The sequence below is a fragment of the Lepidochelys kempii genome, chromosome 6 (genome assembly GCF_965140285.1).
Source record: "Lepidochelys kempii isolate rLepKem1 chromosome 6, rLepKem1.hap1, whole genome shotgun sequence".
Lineage (NCBI taxonomy): Eukaryota > Metazoa > Chordata > Testudines > Cheloniidae > Lepidochelys > Lepidochelys kempii.
The window spans coordinates 15,911,681-15,925,528 of record NC_136385.1 but is presented as its reverse complement, the minus strand read 5'-3'; the positions used below and the strand labels follow the sequence as shown (position 1 = coordinate 15,925,528).

General features: G+C 48.8%; 2 protein-coding genes across 5 annotated transcripts in view; one reads left to right on the top strand and one right to left on the bottom strand.

Annotated features, from left to right (window-relative positions):
- The first annotated feature begins 1,108 nt into the window (after window positions 1-1,108).
- VPS37C (VPS37C subunit of ESCRT-I) overlaps window positions 1,109-13,848 on the top strand; it is a 25,402-nt gene continuing 12,662 nt past the window's right edge. Inside the window, exons 1-5 of one of the 4 annotated variants that reach the window (XM_073346904.2) lie at window positions 1,109-1,285; window positions 4,738-4,852; window positions 4,950-5,121; window positions 5,608-5,690; window positions 5,971-8,773. In XM_073346904.2, coding sequence (XP_073203005.1) covers window positions 4,760-4,852; window positions 4,950-5,121; window positions 5,608-5,690; window positions 5,971-6,738 — 1,116 coding nt within the window. In that variant the 5' untranslated portion in view covers window positions 1,109-1,285; window positions 4,738-4,759 and the 3' untranslated portion in view covers window positions 6,739-8,773. The other 3 variants (XM_073346905.2, XM_073346903.2, XM_073346906.2) reach the window with 3 other exon arrangements.
- The window catches only part of CD5 (CD5 molecule), a 25,325-nt gene continuing 21,700 nt past the window's right edge, over window positions 10,224-13,848 (bottom strand). Inside the window, exons 8-11 of the mRNA XM_073346902.1 lie at window positions 13,653-13,706; window positions 12,316-12,438; window positions 11,773-11,872; window positions 10,224-11,588 (exon numbers count right to left, since the gene is read on the bottom strand). Coding sequence (XP_073203003.1) covers window positions 11,787-11,872; window positions 12,316-12,438; window positions 13,653-13,706 — 263 coding nt within the window. The 3' untranslated portion in view covers window positions 10,224-11,588; window positions 11,773-11,786. The remainder of the gene's footprint in view (window positions 11,589-11,772; window positions 11,873-12,315; window positions 12,439-13,652; window positions 13,707-13,848) is intronic.

Below are 13,848 nucleotides of genomic sequence, written 5' to 3'. Positions count from 1 at the left end.
ATCAGGGATTGAGTGATGTTAACAGTTAAGTAAAGTTGTAACGACATAACTACGATTCTGGTGCTGGTTGGGTGCCTGGTTCCTCCAGCCCAGCGGGAGGCAGGGAGAAGATAGCACTGGCATGGTGATGCCTGGAAGAAGTGGTAGCGAGGGCCTACAGGTGTCTCAACAGCAACACCTCCACAACTGGGAGCAAAGGGGAAGGTTGGGAAGGATCTGGATCCCACAAAGGTTAAATCTACCAACTCCCCCCTTACCCTCAAAAAACAAACAAAAAATCCTAGATGAACATTAAATGAGATCTGAATCCCAGAGTCCCTGTTTTCTTTGATAGTTTCTAATCACATCCCCCAAAATCTAGATGAGGAGGTGGGGATGGAGGTAGAAGTAGTGTTCCCAGCTACCTTTGTTTCTGCTGAGTGAACAGGAAAGGTCTGTGCCCAGGGGGCAGAAGCCTGTTGGCACTCCTGCTGCGTGATCACAGCTGGTACCAAGCGTTTCCCAAATTGCTCCCGCCGGGCTAATCCATGGGCTGAAAATGCCTCGGCAGCGTTAGCATCGAGCGGGGGTCCTGGCGGCAGCTTGGTGTTGCGTGTGCCACGGTGATCTCAGCATGACAGTGCTTGCTGTAGGTGCCGCGGTTGTCCCCAGGTTCACACCTGCCCGCACCAGGCAGGGACTGTCTGGAAATGAATTAACTCTTCCTGTGCCAAGGCTACGTCGTGCCCGTGAGTTAACGAAGCAGGGAGTCAGCCAGGGCCCGGGAGGGTTGTGACATATGCAGGAACCATGGCGCCGGCTTAGTGCTTGGCGGGGGAGGGAAGACGGAGGCGTCTCCCTCCCAAATATGCCGGACTCCTCAGCTCCAGCACTCCGGTGCCCTGCCCCCAGACGGCTGATGGTGGCAGCCGAGCCCTGGAGGGGTTCGGCCTGTTGTGTCCATGGGGGTATTAGCCCAGGTCAGAGCTGGGCCAGGTGTAGGATTTACCCCTCCCCCCATGCTGGAGGTGGCCCGCATCCCATACAGGGCACGGGCTGTCGGGGGACGGGCGCTCAGAGTCAGCCGCTTGAGGCCCGGCCCAACCCCGCCCCCTCCGCAGCGGAACAAAGATGGCGCGCGGCTGAAAGCGCTCTAGACCGGACCAGCTGCCGGAGCGTACCATCCTCCTCACATTGCCACCGTCTTCCCCACCCCCCTACCTCCACAGCAATGGTGAGGCTCACTTCCGGTCGAGGACCGGAACCCGGAAGTGTGTGGCCCTGGGGGCTCCCCGGCTGCTCACAGGTGAGTATTCTCTTACCGATTATCGGCTCCTTATCGCTTAACCCCTTCCCGGCCAGGTCTCGCGAGAACAGTGGGGATTGGCTCTCTTCCTCCCCTCAGCTGGCGACAGGGGCGGGACTGTGCGTGCGACGATGCACCGACATTCTATGCTCCCCGCCCTCCCCTGTCGCGCGCCGATCTCTTTCTCCTCCTCCCCAGGTGGCGTGGCACGTGCATCAGCGCCAGCTGTCCAGCCCAGCGCGTGCCCTTCCCGCCCTTCGCCGGCGGTGGGGGGAGGGGAGAGGCTGTTACGCTGGGAGCCCCCGTCACTATCTCTGCCCGTACCCCGCCCTGTCCTCGCACCAACACACCCGGTGCCAGGGCCAGATTAACCTTTTGTGGGCCCAGTGCCAAACATATTTGTGCGCCCCCACAGGGGCAATGGAGCATGGCGCGGCGAGGCCAGTCCCCAGGGCGAGGGGCCCGCCAGGCGCATGGCATGGCAGGGGCGGCCCCGCTCCGCCCAGTCCAGTGCGAGGCCACTATTTACAAACTGGCAGTTGCCAGATGCACAGTGGCCATGTGATGCCAGCATGTCCCATCCCACGCCAAAGAGCCCCCCCGCCCAACACCCCACTGACTTCCTATGACCATAGCCCCCCCAGACCTCCCCTGGAAATGCACAGCACCCTGCCCAGCACTCCCCTGCCCACAGCCCCATCACAACTGCCCAGCACCCCCCACAGAACCCCCACTCCCTATTGCCCCAACACACACATCTTCCCTGCCCCCTCACAACCCAGCACCCTCTCCCCCCCAGATTCCCCAGAGACCCACTCCCCCAAGCCCTGCCTCCCGGCTGCACTCACTGGTCCTGCTGGGAGGCGACTGTGTCTGCTGGGCTGAGCTGGCAGTGCAGTTAGGGCTGGTCCCAGGGCCAACAATTGCTCTGTCCCTTCATGAGTGCTGCAATCAGCCAGGCCAAGGCCTGCTCCGCCAGGCTCCCTCAAGAGGCTCTTGCCTGGAGGGGCCCAGCTAAGCCCCCCACACTGTCCCCCCGCCCAGACTGAGACTGGCCAGGCTTCTGCGCCAGTCCCAGGCGGCTCAGCTCCAAGGAGACAGGTGGAGCCCCACAGGCCTGGAGCCAGCAGTGCACTGGGGTCCAGCCAGGGGGCAGAGAGGAGCCAGAAGCAAGTGGTGGGTGGCGGGAGGAGTGTGGTCTCGGGGTACAGTGCAAGTGGAGTAGGCCAGGGCCGCTTCTGAGCTCTATGGAGCCACTGGCACCATTATAAACCTGGCACTGCTCGGTGCAGCCATCAAGGTGGGTAACTCGCCCCCGGTATAGCTGGAGCGGGTGACTTGCGCCGATGCGGCCAGTGCTGGCCCTTATGTGGGCTGCTCAGCCCAAGTGCCCACCGCTGGCCCTTCCTCGTGCGGGCAGCTCAGGTTGATGCTGCCAGCACTGGCCCTCGTGCAGGTGACTTGCATCAGTGTCCAGTGCAGTCCCTGTGTGGGTGAATTATGCCAACACACCCAGCTGCACGCACCCTGTGTTCATGACTCACACTATGCTTTGCCGACGTGGGAGTGGCCTGTACCCAATGTGCCTAACACCAGCCTTAAGTGGATGACTCATGCCAACACTCCTAATGCTGCTGCCAGGTGAGTGACTTGTGCTATTGCACCCAGGGCTGCCCCATGCATGTGACTTACACCAACCCTCCCAGACCTGGCCTGTGTGGGTGACTCATGCCAACAAGCTCTGTGATTGTGACCCCATGGGCCGCCCCATAAACGGCTTGCTTTCACTGTTACTAATGTATGGGCCTCATCAGCTGAGAAATAGCATTGCTACTCATCAAAGGGCTTACTAAATAGATAGCCCGATCCCACTGTGCTTTCCAGGCTTCTGATTCTGGGCCTCTTCAGCAGAAGTCAGTTCTACTAGTGAACATCCTCTACTGAAATTCTTCTGGTATAGGTATGGCCATGCCATTAGAATTGTTTTTGTTCTCTAGGAGATTATAGATACACTGAAGCAGGGGGTAGGGTTTCCAGCTGCCCCAGTTCTCACTGCCCTGTATCATTCATCTTGTGAGTGTGGCTTGTGAGACAGCTAAGAGCCCTGAGTTTGTTTAAGAGTCTGCAGCGTGATGGCAAAATTTGCTGATGCACATATGCCTTCTGGTTTCACAACGTGATTATTAGATGGGTTTGGTTGTGTCCTGGCTGGAGGGGATTTGGAGACCTGAATGTTCATTTGACATAATATGTTATTTGCAGAGACTAATGCAACATCTCCAGAGTCAGAATCTGTGAGATATTTCACTTGAATCAGAGGTAGAAGAGACACCCGTAGCTAGTACTAGGTTAAAATCTGCACTAGTTGTCTCATTGGTCCCTTTTCGCACCTCTGCAGGAATGTACCTCTGTTTTTTTTTTTTTCCTGTTTAGTTTTTATTCTGTTCCCAGTTACTGTATATAGCACTTTTCTGACAGAGTGTGACCTTAATGCGTAACAAAGCTAAATGGTACAAGACAGCCAGAGCATATATAAATGATGGAAAAGAGTGCTGCAAAGGGTTTATTCCACTGACCTCAGTGGAGTTAATCCTGATTTACAAAGGTGTGAGAGCCCATTGCATGGAAAATATGAAAGTATTTATTCATAAAGGGAAAAGAAAGGAAAGGGAAATTCAGGTGTGACATGGGCAAGAAGATAAAAACATATTGTCAGACATGATTTGAAAAGGTAGGGAGATACAGGAAGGCTGTTCCAGGTGGCAGGAGTGCCAGAGTGGAAGGCATTTACATCGGGTGATGTGTAGAAGACTAGCAGGAAAATGAGCAGGGAAGTGTGTCTAGAGATAGACGATTGGTTTTAAAAACACAGGGGGATCATGCTGAGCAGAATCTTGAAATAAATGGCCAGCTAGTGAAGTTGTTTAAGAATTGGATTGATATAGCCACACACTTTGGTATGACTGAGAAGGTGTTTTTCTCCACTTTTAAATGCCTTTGTCCTGGCACAGAGGAGGAATCATCTCCCTCTATTGTCCCTGAAATGGAAATACACTGTTGTTGTAGCTGTGTTTGTCCCAGGATACTAGAGAGACAAGGTAGATGGATAATATCTTTTACTGGACCAACTTCTGTTGGTGAGAGTGACAAGCCTTCGAGCATACCTCTCTCGCCAGCAAAAGTTGGTCCAAAAAAAGATATTAGCTCATTCACCTTGTCTCCCTGAAATGGAAAGACCGTTGCCAAAATCAAAATGGCTAGATTTGCTGTTTTCTTTTTCTCTCTGTCCTCAGACTCTCTGTTGTGACAGAATCCCCCCTACCACTGTTGATTGACATAATTTATCAAAGCGTCTTGTTAAGTCTGTCATGGGATTAATATCTATATATTGTCAGTGTGCAGCTGGCTTTGTGAAACCTAGTAATTGTCCATTTACACTCCTCATCTCTTAGGAATTCACATTCCCCAGTGAAAATGGAGACCTTAAGGGACCTATCTGTGAAGGAGCTCCAGGAGCTGCAGGAGAATTCTGAGGAGATAGAGCGTCTGGCACTGGAATCAACAGAGGTAAACATTAACATGCATGCTGCAGGGTAAGGAAAGTGTGGATGCAGACAGGAGGTGCTGCTCCTCATTGGCTGTGGCTTTTGATCTCCCCTCTCAGGTCCAGGAACTACAGCTGGAAAGGGAGATGGCCTTGGCCACAAACCGGAGCCTGGCAGAACAGAACCTGGAATTCCAGACGCCGCTGGAAACTGGCCGCACAAACCTTTCCGACAGATACCAGAAGCTGCAGAAGCTGGCTGAACAGTGCCAGGAGCAGAAGGCAAAATTGGGTACGTGTCTCCCAAACCACCCACCCTCCCCAGTGTAGTCAGGTCATCTGTAACCAGGACTTTTTCCCATCTCTTTCCCCACCCCCCGCATTCCTGCCCAGTGGACTGAGGAGCTCCCTTTCTGTACAGGAGGTCTGTATTCTGAATCTGTCTTCTGGTTTTTGTTCAGACTGACATGGACAGAGTAGAGGTGATTCCCTAGCCAAGAGACTGCACAATGTTGGTTTCTCCTTGGGTTTTCTCCCTATATTAAAACTCCCCAAGGCAGCGAAGGTTCCCATTGTGAATGTGAGGGGTTTAACAAAGTCTTGGTGGCATGGGGCAGGAAGGTGACATAGTTTCTACTTTACGCTTTGCTGGGATCATGAGTTAAAACATAGAGCCTTGGGATAGGTGCCTAGTATTGTCTCTGAGAGAGCTGGAGACATGGTAATTTTGCCTAGTTTTTGTATGTCACGTTTTGGTCATCACATTTTTCCTCCCCAGAGAAATTTTCTGTGGCGATGCAGCCTGGGACCTTGTTAAATCTTCTGCAGGTGGAGGGCCAAAGGATTGAAGAGGAATCTGAGGTGATACTAAAATTTAAGTTCAAATGAAAATAAAATTGACTAATGGAAATCTCCCTGAAAACTTGAAATTGCCCTCCCCAACCAGCACCCTAAATTGGAGATTATCTCCCATAGATTGAAGCCATTGTCCTAAAGATTGGGATTATCACTCCTTTATAGTTGAGTGGTTTAATTGTTTCCATGTGATCTAGGCCATGTCTGAGAACATGGGGTCTGAGCTGGAGCTGGGAGAGAACATTGGAGGGGGCAGCGTTGGTATCAGTGGTGTCTTGTGTTTCAGACTATGGCCGAGAAGTTCCTGGAGGGCGAAGTGCCACTGGAGATATTTCTTGAGCAGTTTTCCTCCATGAGGAAGTTGTCCCACCTGCGACGGGTCAGAGTGGAAAAGCTCCAAGAGGTACTGAGGAAGTCCGAAGCTTCACAGGAACCAGCCAGTGACTCTCATTTTAACCACCAGCATCCTGCTCCTCACGTAACTCCTGGGCCTGCTGATGAGCAGCAGCCACAGCCCTTCCTATCAGGAACACCATCCTTCCCTTTGCCCTATAGTCCAGCCCCACGCATGCCTGTAGGCCCCACAGCCCATGGAACTCTCCAACCTGCTCCTTTCTCTGGAGCACCAGTTATAATGGGACCCCTCACCTCCTCTCAGCCAAGCACCCAACCCACATTTCCCTATAAACCACCTCCAGCTCCCGGATACCCACAGGCCCCACCTGGAGGCTCGGCACCAGGATACTCCCAGCCTCAGACAAGAGGCTCATCTTCAGCCCCAGGGTACCCTTGGGCTCCATGCAGAGGGCCACCATCTGCCTCAGGTTACTCTCAACCCCAGCCCAGAGCTCCATCTGGACTAGGGTACCCCCAGCCTCCACAGTCTCCATATTTTCCACCAGGAGGTGGAAGACCACAGTGTCCATACCCAACCCAGCCACCGCTACCTAGTTTTCCAATTCCATCCCAGCCTCCGTATCCTCCAGCTTCACATTCTCCCTTTGGATACCCACCACCTCCACCACCTCGAGGCCCTGCTTGGCCTGGATACTAGTTAGTACTTCTGGAGAGCTTGCTTCATCATCCTCTCCTGTGTCATGGTCTGAGATATCGATCCTTGCTGAGAAATAAGCAAAAGAAGAAAGAGCTGGGAGTGTTGTCCTCAGACCCATACATGTATAAGCATTATGTAAGGTGAGAGGTGTGGTTCTGGCGTCCTATACATGCTAACAGCATGAGATGTAAGACAAAGTGACACCGTAACAGCACATCCGAGGATTGCACTATTTTAGGTTTTGGTTAATGAATAATACCGTGTGATGGCTGCTGGCATTCTTCAGTGGCCACTTGTACTGCTTGGTCTTTCGAAGCCATGTTGGAAAATATAAATAGTAAGCCAGATTCTCTACTACTATAAATGGGCAAAACATGCATTGATTTACACCAACTGAGGACCTGTGTGTGAGATGCCTGTGTGTATAGTTTTCTACATATATAGATATATACCAAAAGAATTCTAAAGACACAGGTGTGAGAGAGATGGAGTGAGAATCTCTGACAGTATTTGACCGGAAATGCTCATATTGCTTCCTAGGGAACTCAAGTCTGGAAACTAGACTAGCAGAGTCAGCCAGATTCAGAATCAATGCATAATTTATCTTGTCAATGAGAAGCGACTAGCTAGCATGTTGGGATAGGTCACCCCTTGATATGCCCCATGTCACTGTAGCGTAATTCAAAACCGGCTCCAGTCCTGCCATTCCCAGGATACTGCAGGACCAACATTTCCTTACCACTGCCTCTGTCCGTCTAACCATACTGATGTTATGATTTTACTGCAAAGCAAAGGTCTGTCCAGTGCTGCCACTGTCTATCCATTTCAGCTGTTTCCAGCCTACTCGTGGGAAAAGGCCCCTTTAGCACTGGCCCCTTTTAGCTACGAGGCAGGCAGAGCCCTCCTTTGCAGGATGTGGATTATCACAGAGAAGGCATCAGGGTCATGAAATATGCCTGGGATTTGATATGTGGAATATCTGTTCTGCCATGGAGATAAAATGAGTTGGCGTGATGCTTCTGGAGCTGCTAATAATTTGGAGGCAAGGCAGCATGTGCCTTGACCTGTAGAAATCTGGGTGACTAAGCCTTATTTGCTGGTTGATGGTGGAAAACAACACTACTATCCAAACTTTGGTAATGGTTCAGTGAAACACTGAGGTATGTAAGGTCTCCTGCAATGTCTCTTCCTCCTCTCTAGTGACCTGCGGTAGGGGTGAAGGTACACTGGATCAAGAAGCATCCAGTATCCCTTGCATATTCCCCGCCCCCCTTCCTCCTTTGTTGACCTGAGGAAACAATGGACCCAACAGAGAGAATGAAGGATTCTTAACAAAAATGGTATTTTGCTTTGGTCTGCACTTACCTACCAAATTCTGTTGCTTACCTGTAAGTTATTTATAAAGATAGATGACTAATGGACTAGACCAAGTTGAAAGCTTTTGGAATTTGATGGAAACAGTTCTCTATCTGTGATTAATTAGAGTAATAAAACTTGATTAATTGCACACAGGGTTGCAGCTGTGATTGTTTTGGGATATGAAGTGGTGCCTGGTTGAAATTTTTTATTGATTTTGGTTTTTTGCCAACTCAGCATCCTTGCATTGATTTCCCTTTGATGTCCATATAGTCTTTCCTCTTCTATCTCTCGCTGCCAAATTCTCTATGCATCATCCTTCCTGCCTTTCAGTCTGCAACATACCCTAGGCGCACATTTGTGCAATCCTCTTCTCCAGGGGCTAATTGATCTCATGCTTCAGCATCATTTCTCCTTTACCTTCCTCTTCTCTGCACTGTAGTTTCTATCCTCCATTTTCCCTTCCCACGCCTCATTCCTTTGTCTCATTTCCTTTCTGTCTTGGTTTAATATTGACCTCCTCAGCCCCCATTTCTGCAGCTTTTGGTGTCTTGAAGCTGACCGGATCAGATTGTCTCAGCTTGAATGAGAGGGTAGTTCACTCTCCATGGTTACACACACCCAGTCACAATTACAACCCAGCAAAGACTATTGCCGAAGTTTTTAATTTTTTTTTTTTTAATGGGCGAGTCTTTTCATATCAGTATTGTTTGGTCTGTTCCATCTGTAGCACCAGCTGAGCAGTTCTTTAGCGCCCAGGATGCACGGTGTGACCTTCACTGTGAAGAGCTTTCTGTGAAAGAGAATTCTTCTAATATTGGTTTTGTGAACTTCTACATCTAGTTCTCTAAATTCATGGAAATATGAGTTCTCTGTGTGTCCCCCCCCGGCTCACTGTTTCTTTATCTACTGGAAACAGCAACAATAGCACAAACTCATATGTTTCAAACAGTCTCTCTGCAGATGTAAGGAGTGAGTTTCTTCTTCATTTTGTCTGGGTGAGAAGAGTGTTGCTGGGTTTTGTTGTTTATTTCACAAGTGATATCATATGCCTGTGACATAACAGCTGGCTGCTGTGGAGTTAGTGATATTATAGGACAGTGAGTTAAAACAAAGAATGGTTGGATTAACTCAGAATCAGTTGTGATAATCTGTTTTCACACACATGTTCTTTAGTCATAGGGAAGGGGAAAGACAGAAGCAGAAACCGCTCTAAAAAGAATTGGTTTGGTACACTTTCTGCATGGTGTCATCAATTGTTGAATAGCACCACAGTGTGGGGTAGGCTGTGAAGTGTATTTCAGGAGGAGTCTAAGAAGGCGCTTAAAAATCTCCAAATATCTATCTTATTTTTCTAGGAACTTATACTTCATTAATTATAGTGGTCTTTGGATGAGACTGAGTCTCCTTTTAGATTAAATAGATTAAAGCATAATTTTGCTGTGAAAAGTGATTACATAAAAATGTTACTGCCTTACTCCAAAGGCCTGCTCCCTGGGTGTAGTCAGAGTTGGCTCTGTTGACTTCAGTGACAATTGAGGCTTTTGTGTTTTTGACTTCTTAGTCCCTATTCAGCTTTGGAAGACTTACTTGAATTCTGTTCTGGGTCTGGCATCATCAGCATATATCAGCTAAATTCCAGGTGCTGAATCTTTATTGTCAGCGTTATGCAAGCCAGTAAGATCCCAGCTTAACTGTCAGATAACAGGCTGAGCTTGTGGCACTTAGTAGAAACATCTTTTCTCATGTCATCTGAGAGAACTGATATGAAATTCACCATGAGAAATAAGCATGGAGCTTGACAATGCCATTTTTGCCATGTCACTTCAGAACCAGGTTTTAGGAAAATCTTCTTAATTTGTTTTACAATAGTGCCTGAATTGTGCTAGGCACTGGAGATGCACCAAGTAAGAGACAGCCCCGGCTCTGGAGGGTTTACACTATAAATAGACAAGAGAAGTATTATTATCCCCATTTTACAGATGGGGAAACTGAGGTCCAGAGAGAATAAGTGGCTTTCCCACAGTCACCCAGAGAGTTTGTGGCAGAACCACGACGAGTGCCTTAATCCCCCACCCCCACCCCAGAGTGTGTAGCTCGTTCTGTTGTATTGAAAAAAGAAGCATAACTACTAGAAAAAAAGTTTTATTACAACTGTTATTGCTTATTAAATATCTCAGTCATGTTTGTGTTCAGCATTATCTCCTCCCACTCTCATCACACATCCAGCTTGCCTCAATCTTACATATGCCTTCTCTTCATAAACCTAGCCATGCACACCCCCACACATACACACCAGCCCCACTCACATACACATTACCACAGGATATTGTACTCCTCGGGTACTTCAACCATCCAGCCATTTGCTGAGCCAAACATGCATCATCACAGCTTCCTAAGTGACGTAAGAAGACAGTTTATTCCTAATCTTTTCCATGGTGCTTATTACTCTGGTATCTGAGCACCTTGCAGACAATAATGAAGTTAGCTTCACTATATCCTTGGAAGATAGTGAAGTATTCGACTGATTTAGAGTGCAAGAGCAGGCATGGAGACTTGCAATCCACTCCTCCAGGGACTAAGGCCTGGTATACACTTAAAAATTAGATCAACCTAGCTACATTGCTCAGGGCTGTGAAAAATTTCGCACCCCAAACACCATAGTTAGGTTGACCTAACCCCCATTGTAGAAGCAGCTAGGTCGATGAAAGAATTCTTCTGTCGACCTAGCTACTGCCTCTCGGAGAGGTGGATTAACTGCAGCAATGGGAAAAAACTCTTCCATTAATGTTGGAAGCATCTATACTACAGTTTGTTATGTAGACATATCTTAAGTAAACAAACACCACCACTTCACAGCCCAAATGTAAAGCACAATTCTTACACTTGCCTGCCCTTAACAAACAACAACAAATCAACTTCAGCACACACACACACATTTCCTCCCAGTGAGAGGAATGGAGAAGAAACCACAAGCAATGAATGCTAGATGAATTTGTCATAGGAAGGTGCTCACATACCATAGCGATGGGCATAGTACAAGAACCTGAATAGAATAGAATACAGAGGTTAATGACCAACATAGAAAAATCAAATCCACTGATCATGGGTGCCCCAAATTTTAGATGCCTAGCATGAAACACACAGGCCCCTTGAGTTCAGCTCAATACCGCTGAAAATTAGGTCCGGTGGGTCTGAAGCTGTACACCAAAAAATAGAGACACGCACAATTAGGGGTGCTTTTGAAATTTTGGGCCTAAGTGACTTGCCAAAGGTCACTAGGGGGAAAAGAAGGCAGACATCCTGATTCTCTTTGCCCCTATGCATGGAAAGGGATGTGTAATTTGGGGCTGTACAGATTCCCCCATCTCATGTCTCTGGCAGTGTGGGAAAAGCCTTTACAGCTGCATGTAGTAACACGGAAATGATTCCAGTGCAGGATCGTCTCAGATATTTTTTTTCTTCTCTTCTGTCAGTTTTTCAAGTTGTCTTGTCTGCAGGGCAAGAAAACGAACCATGTAGAAAATCACTTAACAGCTGCCAGAATTTTAAGAAGCACAAACACAGCTATTGATTCAGCTCTCATGTGCCTCCCCTCCCCTGCTTGGGTTTGGTGATGACATGATTTGGGAATGGCTCAGCCTGGTGATATAGTGCCAAGGTTAGGGAATGGCTTACCTGGGGGAAAGAGGCTAAAGTCGCCGAGCAGAATGCAAGTCATAGTCACTGTCGGAGGAGTTGTCTGGAGGGTTGGAAGACCTGATCGCCCCTTCCAGAGCTGTAAAAGGAAGAAACCATCACTCTCTTCACTACACAGCCAGAGATCAAGGTGCTAATGACCTCTGTGAGGAGTACCAGGGGTGTAGGAATGAATATCAGGTCCTCCATCCCCAGTACCTCTTAAGTCATGGAAAAATCATAAGAGGTAACAACTACTTCATGCATTCACATAAGTGCCTTTCAGCCAGCTATCACAAAAGTGGTTACTACCCCTCATTTACAGATGGGGAACTGAGGCACAGAGAGTTTAACTGATCTGCCTGAAGCTACAGAGTGGAAGAAGAACCCCTCTAGAATGATTCCCACTCTATTCTAGGGAAACACTGTAGTCCATCTCTGCAAAGCAGGCCTGACTGTCTCCCTTCCCTGCTCTCTTGTTCCTACCTGTCCACTTCTTTTTTTGTGTCATACCTGGTCACTATACACTGTGCTGTCTCTTACCTGGATAAGCCGAAAGGTAGGAGTTCTTCTTAGGGGTCTGAGAATAGTCATTGTCTTCTCCCTGTGCGCCTTGACCTTCCTGACGGGGCCTGAGAGTGACAGTGCTGTTGCGATGGAATGAAACTAGATGGCAGCACAATGGGGAATTGTTAGTCACTGCATCTTTAAGGTAGAATCATAGCAATGTAAGAATCCACTCCAGTCCCCCATGCAGAGGCAGGATTAAGTATACCTAGACCATCCCTACTCCCTCTCCTTTTGAGCTGCAGAACTGTCTTATTGTTTAACCAAAATATCGAGTCTTTTTTCAACATTTTCCCCCAAAGCCGTGGTTGAAACTCCTCACCCTCATTCGCCAACCGCCAGTAGCACCTCCCAAACCCAAACAGGCCAATGTTTGTCAGTCAGCGGGGCTGAGTAAGAACTGAACCAGTGCGGGAACACAGTGGAAGTGTACTGTGCCACTGGAATTGGTGTGTGACTCAACTTTCCCATCTGAGTCACTAAAGAACCATTGAGTCAGCATGGGCCCAAGGTGGGATGCTGCACTACGCATCCCACTACGTGATAGTGGTGAGTCATGCATGGTACTAAGAATTACAGTCCTGCAACAAGTGATCAATAGGGGGCGTTCTTCCTTCTGAGCAAGTATGAAACCAGCCACTAGTCTGGTGAGGAGGGAGTGTTGTGTTGCTGGAGGTGCTGCCTTTTGGTTGAGGTATAAAGCCCCAGTCCTGACCACTTGTGGTCATTAAAATCCCAATGTCATTTAAGCTGGGTAATGACGTTCTCCCTGCCTAAAACTCCCAGCAGTTTCAATGGGAGAGATTATCCTTCACTGTGCCTCCTTAAAGCAGTACAATGCTGCTGTGTTCCACCCCAGAGATGGCTGCATTTCAGGGGTGGGTGTACAACCTTTTCTATGCAGTGTTCTGGGATACTTAGTAACATTTCAAGGGCTTGGATAGGATCTTTCATCCCAGAGCCCTGTCACATATGAAGTTCCTGAGGCCTCGGCCTTATTTTCTGCTTCAGACACGTCTTGTACCTGGGCTGTTTTCTGGCCCTGTGATCATTCAGACAGCCTGAATGAAGGTGGTGAAATGGTGGGATCAGAGGGAAACCTCAGCACCTGTGGTGGCTGTTGGCTGTAAACCACTTAACCCTCAGGCTGAACAATAGCCATCCTGTTGCTGAGTTGTGGAGCCCAGGGGGCCTGTGTGCCTGAGATCAAACTGACCGCAGCAGTGCATCAGATGCTTCAGAGGAAGCTGAAGAGATGAGAGTATTAGGGGTGACCTGCAGAGACCTGCCTCTGTCTTGTGCTTGCTCCTTACCAGTTTGCTGTAATCCAGTTGGGCCTATCCACTGGCGCTGCTGCTTCTTGGAGTCTGCAAAGAGAGGGAGAGGCAATGGGGGGGAGGGATAGCTCAGTGGTTTGAGCATTGGCCTGCTAAACCCAGGGTTGTGAGTTCAATCCTTGAGGGGGCCATTTAGGGATCTGGGGCAAAAACTGGGGATTGGTCCTGCTTT